The sequence below is a fragment of the Podarcis gaigeae genome (genome assembly GCF_964106915.1).
Source record: "Podarcis gaigeae genome assembly, chromosome: 8".
Taxonomy (NCBI): domain Eukaryota; kingdom Metazoa; phylum Chordata; class Lepidosauria; order Squamata; family Lacertidae; genus Podarcis; species Podarcis gaigeae.
In genome coordinates this window covers 21,529,514-21,549,258 of record NC_139684.1, presented here as the reverse complement: position 1 = coordinate 21,549,258, position 19,745 = coordinate 21,529,514, and the positions used below count along the sequence as shown (strand labels likewise).

General features: G+C 42.9%; 1 protein-coding gene across 13 annotated transcripts in view; it reads left to right on the top strand.

The window, feature by feature from the left end:
- The window catches only part of MORN1 (MORN repeat containing 1), a 240,352-nt gene that overhangs the window by 87,827 nt on the left and 132,780 nt on the right, over positions 1–19,745 (top strand). For 6 of the 13 annotated variants that reach the window (XR_014567423.1, XM_083752623.1, XM_083752627.1 and 3 more), the window contains exon 13: positions 5,751–5,827. Coding sequence is in view for 9 of the 13 variants with exons in the window: in XM_083752623.1 (XP_083608749.1) it covers positions 5,751–5,827 (77 nt within the window). In the remaining 4 variants the exon portion in view is untranslated. Of the gene's footprint in view, positions 1–5,750; positions 5,828–8,129; positions 8,216–16,142; positions 16,960–19,745 lie in introns of those variants that run through there. The other 7 variants (XR_014567424.1, XR_014567425.1, XM_083752632.1 and 4 more) reach the window with 3 other exon arrangements.

Here is a 19,745-nt window from a genome sequence, read left to right as displayed (position 1 = left end):
ATCTATGCTAATGGATGGTTAAGCTCTTCTAGAGGAAAATTAATCTGGAGGAACTAAAAATGCAGCATTACACTGAAGAAGGCAGAATATATTCAGCATCTAGGAATGTACCCAGCCCTAGTAGTAAACTAAGTTGATTTCTGGGTGGCTTAGCTATAAGGAGGTACAAAAGTCAGTGGTGGCTGGTAGGGTGGAAGGCAGTGATACCAACAGTATGCCAGTGATAGCTCGGGAATGGTCTAGGGCAGACTTTGGTGGGGCAAAGTTCACTGAATTATAATTCTGGAAGGAACAATCAAGAGCACTGATAGTCAACTCAGTGTTTTGTGGTAGACTTCACTAAATCTAAGCCATATTGAATGGATATCTGTGCAACACCCTCAGGAATAAAAGTCTCCAATTACTTACTTACCTACCTACCTACTCATATTTTTAGCCTTTTCCGCTACCTCAGGCATCAGGCAAGTACAGTAACTGCCCTTCAGAAACCTAAAAATCTTTTTGCATTGTCAGTGCCAGTTTTGGATAATCTGTTAGGGCACTCACAGCCATCATAGAGAGCTGAATGAGGGATCAAATCAAAGTACCAAACACATAGATTTGTGGAACAGTTGTAGTTTGGGCAAATTGCACCTCAAATCTGGCACCCTTAATAAATCCTAAGGTAAACACAGGCCTGCAGTCTAGGGAACAATCATAAATTTTGAAGTGAGACCTCCCCAGCAGTTCCTAAACTTAGTGATAGTGAATTTGTGGCCCTCTAGATGTTATTTGGCTACGACTTACACTAGTCCCAGCCAGCATGGTCTGTGGGTATGGATGATGGGAGTTGTAGTCTAATAACACCTGGAGGACCATGACTTTCTCATATCTGTCTTAAAGTATTATGAAATGGATATGAACATATTGGCTTGGTTCACACATCATGGAAAGCTAAACTATGTTAACCAGGACCATGCAAACTTCTGGAATCTTGAGAGGGGCTTGCAGCTGCTTTGCTGCTCACCAGTCTTTTTTTCCTCCCTCACTGTGCTGAACTAAGCCAGTGTTTGACATAAGAAGTCCAGAGTTGACTAAGAGTTTGGAGAAAAATACATTTTGCCTTGGCTATTTGAAAATGCAGCAAATGTAAATACGTTGAGAACTTACAAATGAGTATTCACTTTCACTTACAAACTTCACTGACAAAGAAAGGACTTGATGAGTCATTGCCTTATCCTGTAACAGCAGCAATAAATAAAAATATACCAGTATACTTCCCTAAATTTTGTTCATCCTGTTGGCTTTTTCTGTTGTTTTCTCTTGTTTTCAATGACTTTTATTGCAGAACTTAGTGACTCATGGAATTGCAATTGCTTTGCATGCTGCTGTGGATTAATGGTTTGAGAGTATGAAGCAGAAAGTTGCGGCTTCAAATTTCACTTCTGCCATGAACCTAAGTAGGCAGACTTAAGCAAGCCACCATTTTCTTAGCCTTAGCTTTCCTACCTGTAACATTGAGATGGTGATCTGTCTTACTATGCATTCTGCATCAAGGATGGAGAACCAGTGGCCCTCTAGATGTTGCTGAATTACAATTCCCATCATTTCTGACCTTTGGCCATGCCAGCTGAGACTGATGGGAATTGGAGTCTAGGGCCACTGGTTCTCCATCCTATTCTCCATAAACATTGGCTATTCATGACTACTCAAGGGTATCTTGGCTCCCTTAACATGTGAATAGATAATATGAAGCTGCCTTTATATTTAGTCCATCTAGCCCAGGATTGTCTGCTCTGCTAACAGAGCAGGAACTGTCTCCATTACTTCTTATCCAATCCATTGTAACTGGGAGATTCCATTTATGATGGACTCAAAATGAACATAGATTATGTTTGAAATTAACTCTGTACTAAAGTTGAAGGATTCAGTATAGACAGAATGAATGGCAAAACAAACAGACTTTTGGATCAACATGGAACAAGATATTTTTTCATTGGAAACCAGCATGCCTTTTCCAGGCAGTTTGTGACGCTGGAGAGATTCCTTCCTGGAGAGGTTTCAGCTGGTTAGAAAAAGTGTTTTTTCACTATGGTGTGTGAGAGGTATGAGTAGGATTATCACCTTTGGATGTGTTGGTGTAATTTGTTCTATGTACATCAGCCTTCCCCATCCTGGTGCCCTCCAAATGTTGAGAACAACAGTTGCTTAAGTTGTAGCCTAGAACAGAAACTGTATGTATTTTCCCATGAGTGTAGAATCAGTCTTCTCCTATCTCTGTAAAATTATACATCAGCAGGACTTCCAGCTGTTCTATCTGGCGCAGAACTAGTGTAACATAGGTTTAAAGACTGGCCAGTCTCTGGTTAAAATCTCTTCTCTGTATGAATTCACCACATAGCCTTAGGCAACTTACTGTCTCTAGCTCTCTTTTAACCTCCCAAATCGTGGACAGTTCAACCATTTGCTGGAGCAAATTGAGTAGGACCATCAAGGACTTTATTAAGACAATAATGAAATCCCATCCTGTTGTGTTCACAGTCACTAACACCTGCACAACTGTATGAATGAAGTCCCTCCACAATAACTTTGCCTCCCAAATTACTAATAATGTACAACTAAGCCACAACTTGGAGGGGAGTAGGAGGCAGGAGATTTATGAAAAACTTCACATCCCATGAAACCCCACCTGCCTGGGCCAGACTTGGATGTCTTTTTGTGGGTTGTCAAGACATTTTCATTCCACCAAGTTTTTATTTTACTGTGGTACCTCGGGTTAAGAACTTAATTCATTCTGGAGGTCCATTCTTAGCCTGAAACTGTTCTTAACCTGAGGTACCAATTTAGCTAATGGGGCCTCCCACTGCTGCCACGCTGCCACCGCCGGAGCACGATTTCTGTTCTCATCTTGAAGCAAAGTTCTTAACCCGAGGTACTATTTCTGTGTTAGCGGAGTCTGTAACCTGAAGCATCTGTAACCTGAAGTGTCTGTAACCCAAGGTACCACTGTACTTTTATTAATCCTGTTTCTGGATTTGTTTTATTTGTTTAATCTTGTTTTAATGCTCTGATTTTAATAGTGAAGATATAGTAATTGTTGTAAGCCACTTTTTGGGCGGGGGTGTGTGGGCCAAAAGGTGGTATATAGTTTGTGTGTATGTACATATATAGTGTTGAACTTGGGAGCAAAGACACCAAGGTGTGCATCCAGTTAATCCTTCTCAGAGTGGACCCCACTGAAGTTAACAAGCAAGTCCATGACTAAATTAGGGTGATGGAGTTCTATGGGGTGGTGCCCCCACGATGCCCTGCTTTCCTGTCCCTGTCGCTGCCACCAGGGTTCAGTAAGCAAAGCTTTGGTCAGGGGTGGAGGCAGTGATGGGACAGGCTACCAGCCACCCCTGCCAGCCACTATGTCTCCATCAGCCAAACCTCATATAGCTGCTTTGAGGGGTTGTTTTTTTGTTGTTTTGCTTTGCTTTGCTTTTTAAACAGAACATCCCATCTAGTCCACCCTGAGTACTTTGGAGAAAAGGTAGGATACCAGTATGATAGACAGATATAAATAATATTGAAGAATGCAGGGCAGCTTGATTTTTAGCTCAGGGAATTCATGCATGCTATTGTTTTCACATTTTAATCCTTCCCTTCAAAATCTACTTATGCACATTACTTTTGAACTCTTTTCTTGTTCTCTATTTATTTGTTCAGCCCTCCAGAGGCTCTATAAAAAAAATTAAAAAATTGTCAGATTCTTGTAAACTCTTTTATTTCTTCTAATGCTGGCAAACTATCAGGCTTCAGTTATTCTTAGTGCTAAATTATTTATCTTCTTTCCCCTCCAAGCTGTGATTTCTGAATCTTTTACTTGTCCTCTGGGAGATAAGCAAAGCCTATTTCTTGCCCCTTTACCTTCACCCCCTTTTTAAAAATCAAGCAGGAGTGTGTCTCTCTTTATGTAAGGAAAAGCAGAATAAATTATTCCTACTAAGTAGGCTACCAACATTTATAGTACAGTTTATTCAGATGTAAGCCCCATTGGGTTGAATGGGACTTACTCCCTGGTAAGTGATTGTAGGATTGCAGCCTGTTATTCTGTAAACACTAGCCTGGGAGTAAGCCCCATGGAGAAAATGGATCGAGAAAGGTTTTTCTCCCTTTCTCATAGCACTGGAAATCTGGGACATCCAATGAGATTGAATTTCAGAAGATTTGCGACAGACAAAATATCTTCTTTACACTGCACATAGTTAAACCTGGGTGGCTTCAAAAGAGGAGTACACAAATTCATGGAGGATAAGGTTATCAGACTGACTACAAACCGTAACAGCTATGTTCTACCTGTGCCATCGGAGACAGTATGCTTCTGAACACCAGTTGCTAGCAACCACAAGATGAGAGAGTGCTTTTGCGCTCAGGTCTTGCTTGTGGGCTTCCCATAAAGGCATATGACTGCAAATGTGAGAATGGGATGCTGGACTAGATGGCGTCCCTTTGGCCTGATCCAACAGGCTGTTTTTATGTTCTTGCATGTATACCAGTTAATCAGTCAGGTGAACCATTCTGTCTCTTCCACTCTTCCTTCACATTATGAGATTAATTACTTAAAACTCATAAAAGGGTTTGCAGGGCACTGCCAATCAGCTGATTGACAACACCTGCAAACCCTTCTGCATATCACTCTCTGAGCTGTGCAATCCCAACAATCAGCTGATCATCAGGCTGACTGCCACGCTGTCTCGTCCCTGACCCCGGCCTATGTGCAAGCAGAGAGAAAGAATGCGTGGGTGCACTGACAGAGGAAGGGGCGTGCGGGGGGAACGCACCGCCCCCGACAGCTCAATCCCGGCGGGGTGCCATCTTGGCTGCCCCCCCCGCCCACACTGGGCGCCACGCCCCTACGGGCAGCACACCACGCCCCCAGGATGCGTGCCATGCCCCCAGGGCATGTGCCACGCCGCTACGGGCGGCGTGCCATGCCCCCAGGACGCACACCAGCCCTGCCGCTGTCTGCTCTCTGCCCCCCCCCCGGTGCCGGAGCATGAAGCTCTGCCACTGTGTGGGTGGGATGCCCAGGAGCCACCGCCGGCCACAGGCCAGGGACAGCCAGGCGGCCATTCACCTGCTACTGCTCATGATCCTGCACCACAGGTTCTGCTGCTGGACGGACCTCAAATGGCAGTTGCCGAGCTGTGTGGCAGCCGAGTCCTAGCTAGCGCCATTACTTCAAATGCTGGGACTGGACAAGTGGGATTGTGAGGGAGGCACAAGCGCTTCATGCTTTCTCTGTTCACCGTCTGCTCCCCACTGACCTGCGCTCCAGACACATGCGGCGGACGTGCAGCAGACCTCTGGACTTGGCCCCGCAGACAAGCAGAGGCCTCTGCATACTTGGAGATGGAAGCATGATGGGCGGCATATATTGCAAAATACGTAAATAATAAGCTGCACCATCCCAAAAGCAAGTGGTGCCCAGTGCAGACCGCCCTGCCCACCCCCAGCTAGCTCCGCTACTGCCACCTGGGTGCAGAAAAACAGGAAAAAAAGAAAACGGGTTGCCATATGTCCTCAAAATTCCTGACATCTCTTAAAATTCAACCCCTGTCCCGTCCCCCGCCGTTTTAGGCGTCCGATTTCCTGGCATGTCCAGAATTTTCCGGATGTATGGCAAGCCTATGTGCCACAGTATGCAGCGCAGTTTATAAGCAGTTGGCTATTGGCAGTACAGCTGAAACACTATCACCTCACTTTTTCTCCATCATCTTCTGCAGGTCTGAAGGGGAAGATGAAGGATGGAAGGGTTCTAGAGCAAGCCATAATCATCAGAAAGTCACTGCAGCACCACCAGGTATAATTTCTCATTCTCAAGCTCTCTCATCTCTTCCATATTTTGTGCAAATCACTGCTCCCCCCTCAAAAAAAAGTTGTTAATTTCAGGAGCAAAGTCACAGAGGTCAGGATGATGCAAGGGTGAAAAACTTGTTTTCATCAGTTCTGCACTTGAATGGTCCTGAGGGGTTTTTGTTTCAAAGCATCTTTATTTCGGTGTCTTCGCAAGGTGATTCATTCATCATTCCATGACAATTTAGGCACCTCTGTTAAGAATCGTGATTCCCTCTATTCCTGAATTGCTGTTTGCTTAGTGGGTGCTAGCTGTAACATTATTTTTCCTGTTTGATCCACTTGTAAGGAAGGTTATGGGAGCCTTTTAACTTCCCAGTCCCTGCAACACCAGTAAGTAAGCCAAGCAGTATGGGAAAGAGTTCAAAGAAACTGCAAGGTGGACTTTAATTTGAAAATTCCTAGGGCTTCCATATCCAAGGTTTATAAGCTAAGACCGGGTTCTCATAAGCAAGCATAAGCAGTACCTCTGAAATGGCTTTGAGCTTCCTATTCTACTGTGCAGTCCTAATCCTGTCTACTGAGAAGTAAGTCCTATTGAAGTCAATGAGGCTTACTCCCAGATCAGTGGATTTAGGATTGCAGCCACATATATTGTAAAAAAGAGGGTGCCTTTGCCTACTGCCCCTGACTTATTTAAAAGCATTTATAAGGAAGGGCATTGCACTATACAGGGGCAATAGCAGAAAATGCCTGTTTTGGGGCCATTGCCCTAGGTATTCTATAGGGTGCAGTGCCACAGGGAGAATTTCCACATATTATCTAAAGTCATGTTCTGAGTGCAAAACGGTTACGAAAGTTAATGCCATTAACTTTTAACTCATTAAGCACATTTGGAAGATGGTAGATGAGAAGCCAGATAGCAGCCTGTTCAGAGGCTTAGTAAGGGCAGCAGGCTAGGCAGAAGAGTGTCCTTGCACTGTGCCTGTAAAGTAAAGGGCACTTGGCCACCAAATATTTCTGGTGGTAGCTGTAGAGAGAAAACCAGGCAAGCAACATTAGCCAGAAACAACCAGCAGGATTTTTGTATAACAGTTTTGGATGAGAATAGTCTTCCTGAGCAGTAAACGGGAATGTTAGAATATCCTTCAGCCATTCTTTTCACTCCCCCAGGGTGCCCAGAAAAATCATGTTAGCTGCCCTGCCAGCAATACTACTGTGGTAACAAGTGACTGAGTAAGGCAAGAATGGTACTGGGGCTGGCTGATGATATTCTGCTTGCAAGGGGAGGGGGAACAACACATCAGAAAAACAGAGTCAATCCTGCACAGATTCTGCCCAAACTTGTTCATGCATTTGGAGCCTTGTTCTTCTAGCATATTATATGTGACATACAGAGCTTTGCTTTTTGTCCCTTGCACTGATCTTGGCAAGTGTTTTTAAAAAGTCATATTGTCCTGCTTTTGCGAGTGCTGGTTCCTATATAGACGCTGAGCCCAGATTCCATATTGATAGCTGCAACATGACGTTCTTTTCTCCCTGTTTTTTAAATGTCAGCCTGTTTTTGGAACAGATGGGAGGGGAAGCGAGAGAGAGGAAGGCTCGTGTACACAAAATCCTAACTGCAACCTTCTCAAAGTGTGGGGCGGAACAGCTCACACATACGCACATGATAAGTGAGCTGCTGGGGAGGGTTTTTTCCTATTATTATCTTTCTGTCCCGGCTCTTGTTCCTGGAGCAGGTTTGGCCATATAAGAGAAAAAGACCATTCATGGGAGATTGGTAGCAATTGTATTTTAATCATGAGAGCTTAATGGAACCATCCCATGTTCTGAGGCAGTAAACCACTAAATAGCACCTGTTGCCTTCGTTCCCTGCTTTTAGACTTCCCAGAAGCCATATGGCCAGCCATTGCTGCAAACAGGAAGCCAAAGTAGATGGAGCCTCAGTCTGATCCAGCAAACTGTTACTATAATTTCAAAAAAAGGTTGTTAGGTAAATGTATGGAAGGTGGAGGTATCAACCACTATTTTCCATGGCAGCTAAATAGAACCTCCATATACAGAGGCAGTCTGGCTTTGAATTGAAGCTGCTGGGGGTCAAGCAGTGTTTGGCAAGTGGGGGGCTGCTTTCATTCCATGTTTATGGGCTTCCCAGAAGTATTAGGGCTGGCTGTTACCGAGAAGAGGAGGCTGGGGCAGAGGGACCCTTGATCTGATTCAGCAGAGTTCTCCTTGTATTCTTATTTGGGCCAAGGGGATTATCCTGTGTTTTCATTCATTCATTCATTCATTTTATTTTTATTTAGATCACTGAATATTTATTTGAAGGATTGAGAGAAACACATGCACAAGCTTCACACACCCCCCCCCCCAGTGCTCCCAAAGTAGCTTACAAGGGTCAGTACTACAACCCCTGTCTTTAGGCTTACAATCTGGAAGACATGACACAGAAAGAAAAAAGAATGGGGAAGGGGGAGGAATGGTAATGGTTCTTAACAGCAAAATTCTTATAACAGCAGTTGTAATGGGAAGCAATTCAAGGAAAGGAGGAGCCAGAAATTTGCTAGTCTCTCAGCTGATGATTGCTTCTGGGTGGCAGGTAATGGAGGGAGGAGCCTGATGTCAGTGGCTTCTCAGCAGAGTTAATAGTGACCCTGCCTGGAGTCACTTATTCCATGCTTGTACAATGGAACTCTATCAGAATCAGAAGCCCCGCCGCCCCGCCCAAAAACCTCTGTTGTCACTGAAAAAGAAAGAGGAGGGGAGTATCATAATCAACAACAACAACAACTTTCTAGCCTTTTACACCTGCAAAGATGGGTAGGCTATGCCTGGTGAAATATCAGAAGCCGAAAAGAGGGATGTGCAACATCTTAGAATAATGAATGAAGGGGCTATCTGCCCAGATGCCAGTTCACGATTTCTTAAACTCTTTTATGGAATGACCATGAGTTTCTTTTTCACTTATGCCTGACTGTTGCCCACAAATGTTTCAGAGGGGCTTGCATATGGCTCCTTCCACCGCATCTTCAAGATAAGGTTTTGGTGGTGGTTGAGACCAAGCCAAGGGCTTAATGAATATGCAGCAGTGGCAAGGAAATTTATTTATTCTTTATTTACTCCATTTGTATCCCACTCCTCCCCCCACCCAAGGAGCTAGGAGGTGGGAAACATGGTTCTCCTCTCCTCATTTAATCCCTACAACAACCCTGTGAGAGGCTGAGAAGCAGTGACTGGCTTAAGGTCACCCAGTGAGCCTCACAGTCAAGTGAGGATGTGAACCTTGGTCTCCCAGATATTAGTCTGATACTCTAACCATTACACCACACTGACTCATATGGTTTTCATGGGCTACGTCTATTGCCTGCCATCTCCACACATGTTTAGATTGTAGGGGATGAAACCATCTGGCCTGGCTCTGGCTCTCTCTCTCTCTCTCTGTCTGTCTTTTAGCTCTGAGGAATGTCTTCCGTATAAGCTGAATGCCCAAACTTGCTTCTCAAATGTTATACTCTTTGTGATCGAAATCTTCTATTTGGAAGAATCTTAGGTGGTTCCCTTAAGGTACTGTGTGCTCGCTGGGGATTGAACAGCATGAGCAAATGGATTTTCTTCCCCCACAAGGCCAACAAAAGATTGAGGGGGCAGGGGAACCACTGAGGACATGTCTGCACATTTAAAGCTACCCACACATACTTCTCAATACCTTTCTATAAGTACCGTTCCTTAACAGAAGCACTGACAATTAAACCACTTCAAAACCGGTTTGTTATGTTATAGAGGTTTAATGTGGGGCGCCTCTTGCTCACAGCAAGGAATTTTGGAGGGATAAGACCTGAGAAACCTCTGAGGCCCCCCTCAGCTTACATATTGTTAGTTCTGAGTAGGCATTTTTTGAGACTATTTATGGGCATCAGGAAGGTAGCCAACGAAAGAAAATATCAGAGTAGATCTGTGCATGTAAGTAATTAAGGGGAAAATAATGGATTGTTCAAATGGATATGTGGAAGCAATCTCTTAATACAATCAGGAATGATCTCATAGCTCCTTTAACACAGGAATTGGGAGGGGGGAGATGCATTCCTGAGCTCACTTCTCTGTTTTTTCCAATTCATACCATGGCAAAAGAAAGAAAGAATCTCTGATGGAAAAACAATGTTGTTGATGATTGACCCTGTGGCAGCAACATACGATTTCTCTCTCTAGGGATGGGAGAGAAATTCAGTTCAGATTTTTAATGCAAACCTATCTAATCTGCATTCCCCCCCAAAATATACATGAACAAAATCCCTTATCAAGGAACATCATTGAGATGTGGGCAAAAGATAAATATACCAGTAAATTCCCCACCAGCTCTGTTGGTGATGCTAGAAGATTTCCCAGTAAATTTTAAAAAGGAAATTGAAAAAAGAAGCGAAAGAAGAAAATACTTAAAATAAAGGAATGAGTGGAGAAAAGGAGAAGCAAATAACAAATAAAAGAAGCTCTAACAGGAAGTAAAATAACTTGGTTTAACAGTGTACAACTGATGCAATGAACAAAGAAGTTATGGAAAAATAAATGCAAAGAGTATACAAAATTTGAAAAAATGATAATAAAAAGGGAAGATAAAGAAGAAAATAAAGTTATAAAAGGGGAAACCAGTGAAATTTATAAAATATTAGTAGAAATGGAGGATCAACAAGATCAATTAAAAGAGGTGGGGAGGGAGATAATAGGGCAGATAAATAGTCAAAGGGAAAATATGGGAGAATACGTGCAAACTATTTGGCAAAGGGTGTTTAAGGAGATAACAGAAATCACAGGGTTAAAGTTGACTGGAAGTCCAGAGGTAGCATCGTTATCAGTTTATGATGGGGTGGAAAGTTTGCAGCCTATGAAGGACTTGCTCCCAAAATTATTGACAGCTGCACTAGCTATTGTAGCTAGGGAGTGGAAGGGGCAAGGTGAATATAAAATGGAAGAATGGTATAAAGAGGTGTGGGATATAGCTATTGATGATAAATTAACATGTGCTATTAAGGTAAATCAGGGAATATACAGGAGAAATTATTTTGAGGAGATATGGAAGGTATTTGTAGAATTTGTCCTGTTAACAGAAAGGGGTCAAACCATCACATGAGGTGTTAAAATTTTGGGAGGTTGGATAGTTATAATGGAATGGTCTCGGGGAAGGGTACATATTTTTATTTTTGTTTATTATAAATAAATACATAAATAAATGTATAAAAATATTTGAACCGAAAATACAGGTTTCATTGGAAATTTGTGCTTCTCTAAATTTTGTGATGCAGTTCTCAAACTGCATAATGTGCACAAATATGTATATAGTATGAGAAAGCAGACATAAAAGTACCTACTTTAGCAAAAATACATAGTATTAGGGAAACCTTTTTGTAAAAATGTGCATATCAAGATGAAATGGCAAACAAAGCTGTATATAAGAGAAATTTGCACTAGAATGCTGGTGAATTTTCAGGATGATTTAAAAATAGTAATTCTCAAATTGATGCAGAAATGTGAAGAGCTGAACTTAAAACTGGAAAAATGACAAACTTAGACAAATTGAAATTGACAGATTCATCTGTCCCTTCTAGTCTTACAACACAAGAGATGGAGGGACATGAAGGCTTTGACACTCTAATGTTTACATGGAATTCAGGGTTGCACTATTCTTTTTCATGATGTTCTTGTTAGGCCTGTTAGCTTCACTTCTAAAAGCTTGAACATTTATAGTAATTAGACAATCAGAAATGTTTACTGAAGTAATAATTGCATTGCAGTTAGGAATTAAACAGAGAGAACAAGTGGCAAAAACCTCCCATACACCTGACTGTGTTTCTGCAGATAGATTCTCATCAATGTGACCCAGTGCTAGTAAAACTCAATGGAAGTGTATTGACTTCAATAGGCAGCAGACTGCAGCATCCAATTAAGTCCTACTTAAAGTAGACCCATTGAAATGAATTGGTTTACGTTTGCTTAAACAATTTATATACTGCTTAACTACAATAGTCTCTTAAGTGGTGTGCATAAAAATACAAGACAGAAAAGGTAACGGTTAAGAAAACTTTAACAATAATACTTCTATTAAAATGCTGCAGTAGGTGCTGGAAGCTGAACAGGGAGGGGCTTCTGACTTTAACTGGAAGGGAGTTCCATAAAATTGAGCCCACAATACTGAACACAGGAAGGCCCCTGGTGGATCCAAGCCATGGAGGACCACTAAGAGTGATGCCCATGAATTGTATGACTAACTCTGGATACAATCCAAAGCAGTCACTCTGTAATAAACCCTCTTTAGATGGGGCAGTGCTAATTTTACTCCACCCCCTCAGTATGGAGATACAAACTGTGTAACAGTCTAAAATGCCTGTATAACAGGCAGTATAAAACATAATATAATATGCACATATTTATTAATATTCATTTATTTATTAAATTTCTATACCACTCTTCATCCAAGGATCACAGGGTGGTTTACAATATAAAAACACAAAAATACATAGCATAGCAACAAACAAACAAAATTAACACACACACACCCAGTTCGAAAGGCCATAGATGCTTTAATTAGTCAAAGGCCTGGCTATAGATGAATATTTTTGCTTGGTATCTTAAGATGTATAATGATGGCACCAGGTAATCCTCTATGGGGTGAGCATTTCACAAACAGGCAGCCACCACAGAAAAGGCCCGTTCTTGTGTTGCTGCTCTCCAGACCTCTTGCGGAGGAGGCACAGGAAGAAAGGCTTCAGATGATGATTGCAGGCTTCGGGCCTGTACATATGGGGAGAGGCAATTCTTGAGGTATTGAACCATTCAAGGCTTTATAGCGCTTTGAATTGGGTCCAGAAACTGATTGGCAGCCAGTGCAGTTGGGCCGGGATTGATGCTATATGCTCAAACCATGGAGAGCAATCTGGCAGCTGAATTTTGCACCAGCTGTAGTTTCTGGACCATCTTCAGAAGCAGCCCCACATGCAACGTATTGCAGTAATCTAGCCAAGAGGTTACCGGAGCATAGAGCATAAGGTTGTTGTTGTTTTTAAGTACGATAGGGGGAGACAGAGGAGGAATGAGGGGCAGCAGAGGGAGGGGGAGAAGGAGGACAGCAGTGCTACCACCATCACGAAGCGAATGAGGGACTGCAACAGAGCCACCGTCCTGTCTTGGACAGCACAGTCCCTTGCCCCGTTCCTGCATTTCTGACTGTTGCTACAGTTGCAGAGGTGTTAACTCTCATCTAAAATAAGACAAAATCTCATTGCATATTTTCCCTCCGTGTTAGGGGGCTCCTAGCCCAGGTGTCCTGGCCCCCGTCCAGCTCTTGGAATAACATATTCCTTCCTTTTAATCCCCATGTAATACGGATTGCATGCAGTATTCTTTACTGCCAGGCTGGAGAACCTTCTGTAATGTTGCATTTCACACCAGAGGAAGCCCTATTTGAGCTCTGCTTCGCCCCGTACTTTAAGCCATTTGTAAAATGCTTTGACAGCCCTCAGCAGAACAGCCATTGATATCGCCAGGGTTATCGTTCCTCCTCCCCCCCCCCCCCCCAGCTGCTGGCAGCACTTTCTAAGACCTGTAAAATTTATTTGACAAAGCACCTGGCAGTTTTCATCCTAGTGTGACTTCAACAGAATGGCCTATATAGGCTGCTGGAGACCAAATGAACAATGCTGTCATGTGAATAACATAGCATTAACAGGGTGGTATATTAACGTTATGTAATCTCTTAACATTTAAAAAAAGCTGTTCTAAGAGCTGGCGTAGCTTAGAGCAGTAGTCTTAAACCTTTTCAGACCAGGGACCTACCTTTAATCCAAACATGCATTCGGCAACACAGTTCTTAATTTTTTAAAGCCCATATATTTATAGGGTGTTGGTTCTGCTGTTTTTTTTTGTTTTTTGTTTTTTAAAGTTTTCAGTACTGATTTGTTGAATAATTATCATTGAGGATTCCATTAACAATTATTGAGGATTTCAGTCATTTCCGCATGAGTTGTAGACAAGGAATAAAACATTCATTCAGATTACCGTATGTGCGTTTTTTTAATTTAGGAAATTTGTATTTTGTACCCCAGCAAGCGATCTCAATGTGGTTTTCATTAAAAGTACACTAAAAAATATGACTGCTGTTGTGGTCCATATTGGATCAGGCTGCCACCCAGTAGTGCAGGGCGGGATGTCAAAGCGGGAGTCGGGAGCAAGGCAGCAAAAACTCACAAGGTGTCAGTAAAGTTAACTATTTATTCAAAGGAACAAAACAGCTCAGGCTTAGCAAACACAGTAACTCATCCCAGTAGGTCTTGCCCCAATGAGGCAGTTGCGAGGACTGAAGGACCTTGCCTTCCCACAGCTCTCTAAGTCTCCTCCTGCCCAGGGTCCTTCTCAAGCAGCCTGAGACTTCTTCGTCTTGTTTGTCTTTGCCCTTCCCTCTTCATACCACTTGAGGTTCTGGGAGACCAGGGCATGGGGGGGGGGGAAGCTGGTTGCAGCAGGAGGGGAGGACACCCTGGCTTCTTCAGCACCCTGTCTGATATCTGCCTCTTGCCTGCCCCCCTCTTCTCCAGCCTCTGCTTCTACCTCTGCTTCTAGGCAGCTGTCTGCAACAGCCTCCTGCTGCTCACTAAGCCTTGTTACCTCTTCAGCTTCCGACACCTCCTCCTCCTCCCAATCTCCCCCCCCCTTCTCCCTCTGACCACTCAGTCATCCTAACACCAATCCACTGCCTCTGACCTGTCTTCCCTTGGGAGTTGCCCAGCTGGTGCCTCCCACCATTCCTTTGCATCCAACTAGTCCATGACTAGGCATGAGGAACAGCTGACCTGAGAACCAAAAGCAGACTTCTCTGTGTCATAGAATCATAGAAGTGTAGAGTTGGAAGTGGGTAGAGGAACTAATTTAATTTTCCTCTTACAGTAGGCTACTATCGAGACACACCCACCCATCTCTCTCCTCCATCTGAACAAGCAAGATGCATTATCAGAGTTCTAGGACACATTGCAGCCAGGCGAAAACACCCACCGAGGATGTGATGCACAGCCAGTGAGGGGTGTGGTCCATGGAGAAGTGATGTGACTTAGTGGAGAGTTCTGAGGGCCAAATAGAGAGGCCTGGAGTGTCGCATTTGGCCCGTGTGCCTAATGATCCCCACCCCTGTCCTTCAAGCTTAAAGTATCCAGGAGAAGGGCCAGATTGGCTGGTTGGAACACTGAACAGCAACAACTTCTGCTAAAGGATGGGAGTACACTATGGCAGTTTGTTGTAGACTCCACCTGTGTTAAACATATTTTGGAAAGCACATTGGAAATCAGGCAACAGGACTGCAGTGTGGAGGCTAGAGATCTCTTTTATAAAGAAGGGCTCCCAAGTCGTAGCCCTCAGGAGACCTGGCAACAACAGTGGCCTCTGTCAGTTATCAGCCAGGGAGGTAACCCTTTCCAATTGAAAGGATTTTCCACATGCTGTGAAATTCCAGGTTTGTAGGAGCTTTCTTACATATTCTGGCACCAAAATATGTAGAAGATTAATGGGTCACAAAGGAGCGGTAACAGGAACTGAGCTGTTTCTAGGGCAACAAAACATCCCCCCCCCCACTTTTTATTCCTTATTCACTTTTATATTGTAATGATACCTGTCGCTTTGAAATTCTCCAGCCATTTTGCAGCCAATAAATGGGGCAAACAAATTTCTTTCCTGAAGGTCCTTTGTTCGTAAACCTTCGTATTTAAACCAAGAAGGCAGCACTCCTTTCAACTAGACCTTGAATCAAATTTTGCTGCAGAGTGTTAGTGGATCTAAACTTGTCTCTCAGAGCATGTGCAAAGGGGAGCTGAATGGAAGCAGTTTTCAGGCACTGCTGGAAAACTGGTTAGGTTGTCAGGAGAGCTATGGTTTTGCTTCGAGACTAGTTCTGCCTCCTGAGTGCTTGTTTCCCAGCCTGTACATTTGAAAATGAACAGATTGTTGCAAAGACAGCAGAAGCGTTGTGTGTCCTATCCTCAACGTAACATTTCTTAAATTAAAATGTATTGCTTTTTAATAACCAGTTAGAGCGTATGGTAGCTTGTGCATGATAGCTTGCAAGTTCAGATATAGAAACTTGTTACAATAGTCATTGGCCACAGAAAGACAGGTGACACTTGCTGCTTATGTGTGAGATGACTAATTCATTCATAGTTTAAAAGTATGATCGTCTCTATGTAGTTTTCCAGGCAATTGCACTCCAGGGTCCTACTCTACAGCAAACATAGTGTAACAGTTAATCCATCCCTGCACATTAATTCCCAGCTTTTCTTTATATATTTCAGGAGAGTATGTAATTATGGTCCATGAAGTGACTTCACCTCCATTCCTAGGCCAGCATCTCCCACCTGTGTTCAAGTTCTTGAGGGTTATGCCAAAGAGAGGCAAAAGTGCAGGTTCTGAAAAGGAAACAAAAAAAGATGTTGTCAATTGAAGAAAAGAAATTGAAAGATGTGACCACGACTATGCCCAGCTGGACACAGGTGAACTATTTCCCCTTAAGAGCTGTGACAATTGATTATTAATATAATATTCCCACCCTCAACACCAATAGATAAAATTCGATCCCCATAAAACTGGCTATAAAATGAGAAATTTGAAGCAAAGAAACAGAAAACTTCTGGTTCTATTGGATATTCTTTCAGATGAACTGTAGTTAATTCATACTGTGTTACTATAGGCCAGTGATTCTTATTCTTGCAAGTCAATTGCTACTTTTTACCATTATGTAAGCTGTGCATTTGAAAAACAAAAACAAAAAAACTTGATGCATGTGTGCAACAGTTTGGTCAGATAACCATGGACCATAAAGCCCAGCAAAGCAGATGGTCAACCAACAGCCAAAAACATACATCACAGATTACATTTATGACTGCTGCACTTGCGCCCTAATTGCATGTTTGCAGCGAGATAGCTTTGCTCTTTAAAAAAGAACTCTTGATCACCCAGTACATTTTTCTTTAAAAAAATAATAATAATCACCCACTACAAGATGGCAAGCAGAAAACTGCCAACAATCTTGAAAAGTGTCTCCTGTCATCATCGAAAGAGGATCTGAAACTGGTTTAATTATTCAAAAAATAAAGCCCCAGCTGAACAGGCCAGAAATGTATCTGAGCAATTATGGTGGAGGAGGAATGGTGAGTAGATCTGTTTGGAACATATTTGTGTCTGGCAGCAGCCGGTGTTGGAGACGCAACGTGCTCTGCCGTGTTGGATGAGCAGTTCAAGACTCAATAGTGCGTCATGGCAAAGATAGCCAAGTGAGAGTTGAGCTGCATGCAACAGTGAAGTCCTTTGGGGCTGTATCACTTCAGTGTGTGTGTGTTAACCCATGTTTAAAAGGTTCTTGCATTGTAGGGTTGAGAAAGACCCTTGCCAGGGACCCTGGAGCGTTGCTATCAGATGGAATGGGCTATACTGGGCCCATGGGCTGACTCATAATAAGACAGCCTCATATGATGAAAGGAGGCATGGCTTAGTGGTAAGAGTGCCTTAAATGCAGAAAACACCCCTGATTCAATTTCCAAGCATATCCAGTGAAAAAGTGACAGGGTATCCTTTTTGAGGTGAGGCGCCCAGGACTGTACACAGTATTCCAGATCTGCATGACTTGGAATACTGTGTACAGTTCTACTAAGTACTATTTTTCTAGAAAAAAAGAGGTGCTGAAACTCACCATGAGTGCCTCCCTCATTATCTTAGAGTGGCACCTGAGAGGTGCTGGAACTGAGTTCCATTGAGTTCCGACTGGGGGAAAAAGCCCTGGTTCTACTTGTTTCACTGCAAAAAAGGATATCTTACAGCTAGAAAAAGTTCAGAAAAGGGAAACTGAAAAGATCAAGGGGGTTGGAGCAGGTCGCCCATGAAAAAATGTTACAACATTGGGGGCTTTTTAGAAAAATGGTGAGTAAGGGGGATGTGATAGAGATGTGTAAGATTATGCATGGTGTGGGGGGGAAATGAGTAGGGAGATTTCCCCCCTCCTTTATTAATACTAAAACTTAGGGCCATTCAATGAATCTGAATGTTGGAAGTTTCACAGGAGACTTCACACAGGGCATAGTTAAACTATGGAGTTTGCTTCTACAAAATGTAACGATGGCTACCACCTTGGATGACTCTAGCAAAGGATTAGACTAATTCATGGAGGATAAGGCTTCCAATGGCTACTAGCCATGTTGGCTATATTCTGTCTCCAGTGGAGGAAGTCTTTGAATGCCAGTTGATGGGAATTACAAATAGGGGGAGTTGCTGTTATGCTCAGGTCCTGCTTGTGGGCTTCCCATATGCATTTGGTTGGCCACTGTGAGAAAAGAAATGCTGAATTAATGGTGCATTCTGGTCTGGGCCCTTCTTGTGTTGTATCATGTTTGAAGGTACCACTGTCTCCCCCCTCACCCCCAAGAAGACAGTCTTTTACTAATCCACAACCTCTAAGTACATATTTCCTTTTGTGTTTGAGAGATTTCGATTTTTAGCAATGAAAGACATGCCAATTTTACAGGGCTTCTGTAGGATTAAAGAATGCAGAAATGAAGCCCGATGAATCCACACCAATGAGCATACACAAAAGAATAACTGGTAAAACAGCAAACCACACTTGGCAAGGGAAGAGTTTATTCCACCACCCCGAAGTGCTTGTGGCAGCCCACAAGTTGTGAGCAATAACATCTGTGTTTGTCATTATCATTGTCCCCCTGCTGCCAGTGTTTTGTGAGGAAGGGAGTGCAGTTAAGAGAGATGAATGGTGATATACATACTAACTTGATGGATAGCAATACAGATTTACTCAAATCTTCCTGGCAGCTAATATTGTGTGGCTCCTGTTAATTTAACATAAGAAGACCTGTGTTGGATCAGGCCAAAGGCCCGTCTAGTCCAGCATCCTATTCTCATAGTGGCCTGCCAGATGCCCCAATCGGAAGCCCGCAAGCAGGACCTGAGTGCAACAACAACAACTCTCCCCACTCGTCATTCCTACCAGGTGGAATTCAGAGGCATACTGTCCCTGACAGTGGAGGAATAACGTAGCCATTGTGCCTAGTGGCCCCAATGCCTTATGAACACCAGTTACTCATACAGAGAAGAAAGTATAGTTAAAAAGAAAACAAACAACTACAAGATAGAAGCTGGGTGACAACGTGGTGCTGCAAAAGAATTTGGGGGCAGGCAAAAGGTCCAGAGAAGAGGCAGCTGCCAAAACTTACTGCTTATGACAAGGCAAGGTCATATAATCTGTGATATTCTGGTCATTTATTTGTTCATTGTAACTGGAGCCATGGTCATCTCACAAAACAGAAAACTCTGGATTTTTCTTCCACATACACAAATGTCCATGGCACAAATTACATATTCACAGATCTCCATCAGTATGTCTAGTCTGGGTTTCCAATGAATACACACAAACTAATGTGATGCTTATTAACATTAGGTGCATTCAGAATCTGGAGTATAAATCTAATAAATAAATGCTGATGATTTTAATGATGATTAATCAGTGAAACAGGCATATGTACTAGGGATGCATAGCCAACCTTCTGCTTTTAAATATCTGCTTTTTAATTCTAACCTTAAATAATATATCCGACATTGTACTGGAAAATACTAAGAGATAGCATTGCAGGGTTGTGTGGTTGGTCGGACGCTCTGTGTGTATCTTAGTTTCTCTTATCTTAGTACACAGAGAGAGACTGACAGACCAAATGATGTGCAGTGCCTTCTCTTAGCACTTTCCAGTACATACAGAACCTTCAAGAAGTATGCAGTAGATTCTGCAAGACTAAGCAGTCAATATATTATCCAAAGAGGAGATTAATTTGGGAAGGACACTGGTTAGAAGGTTGACAGAAGCTAGGTTTAGCACTCCTGGTTTTATCTGTCTGTAA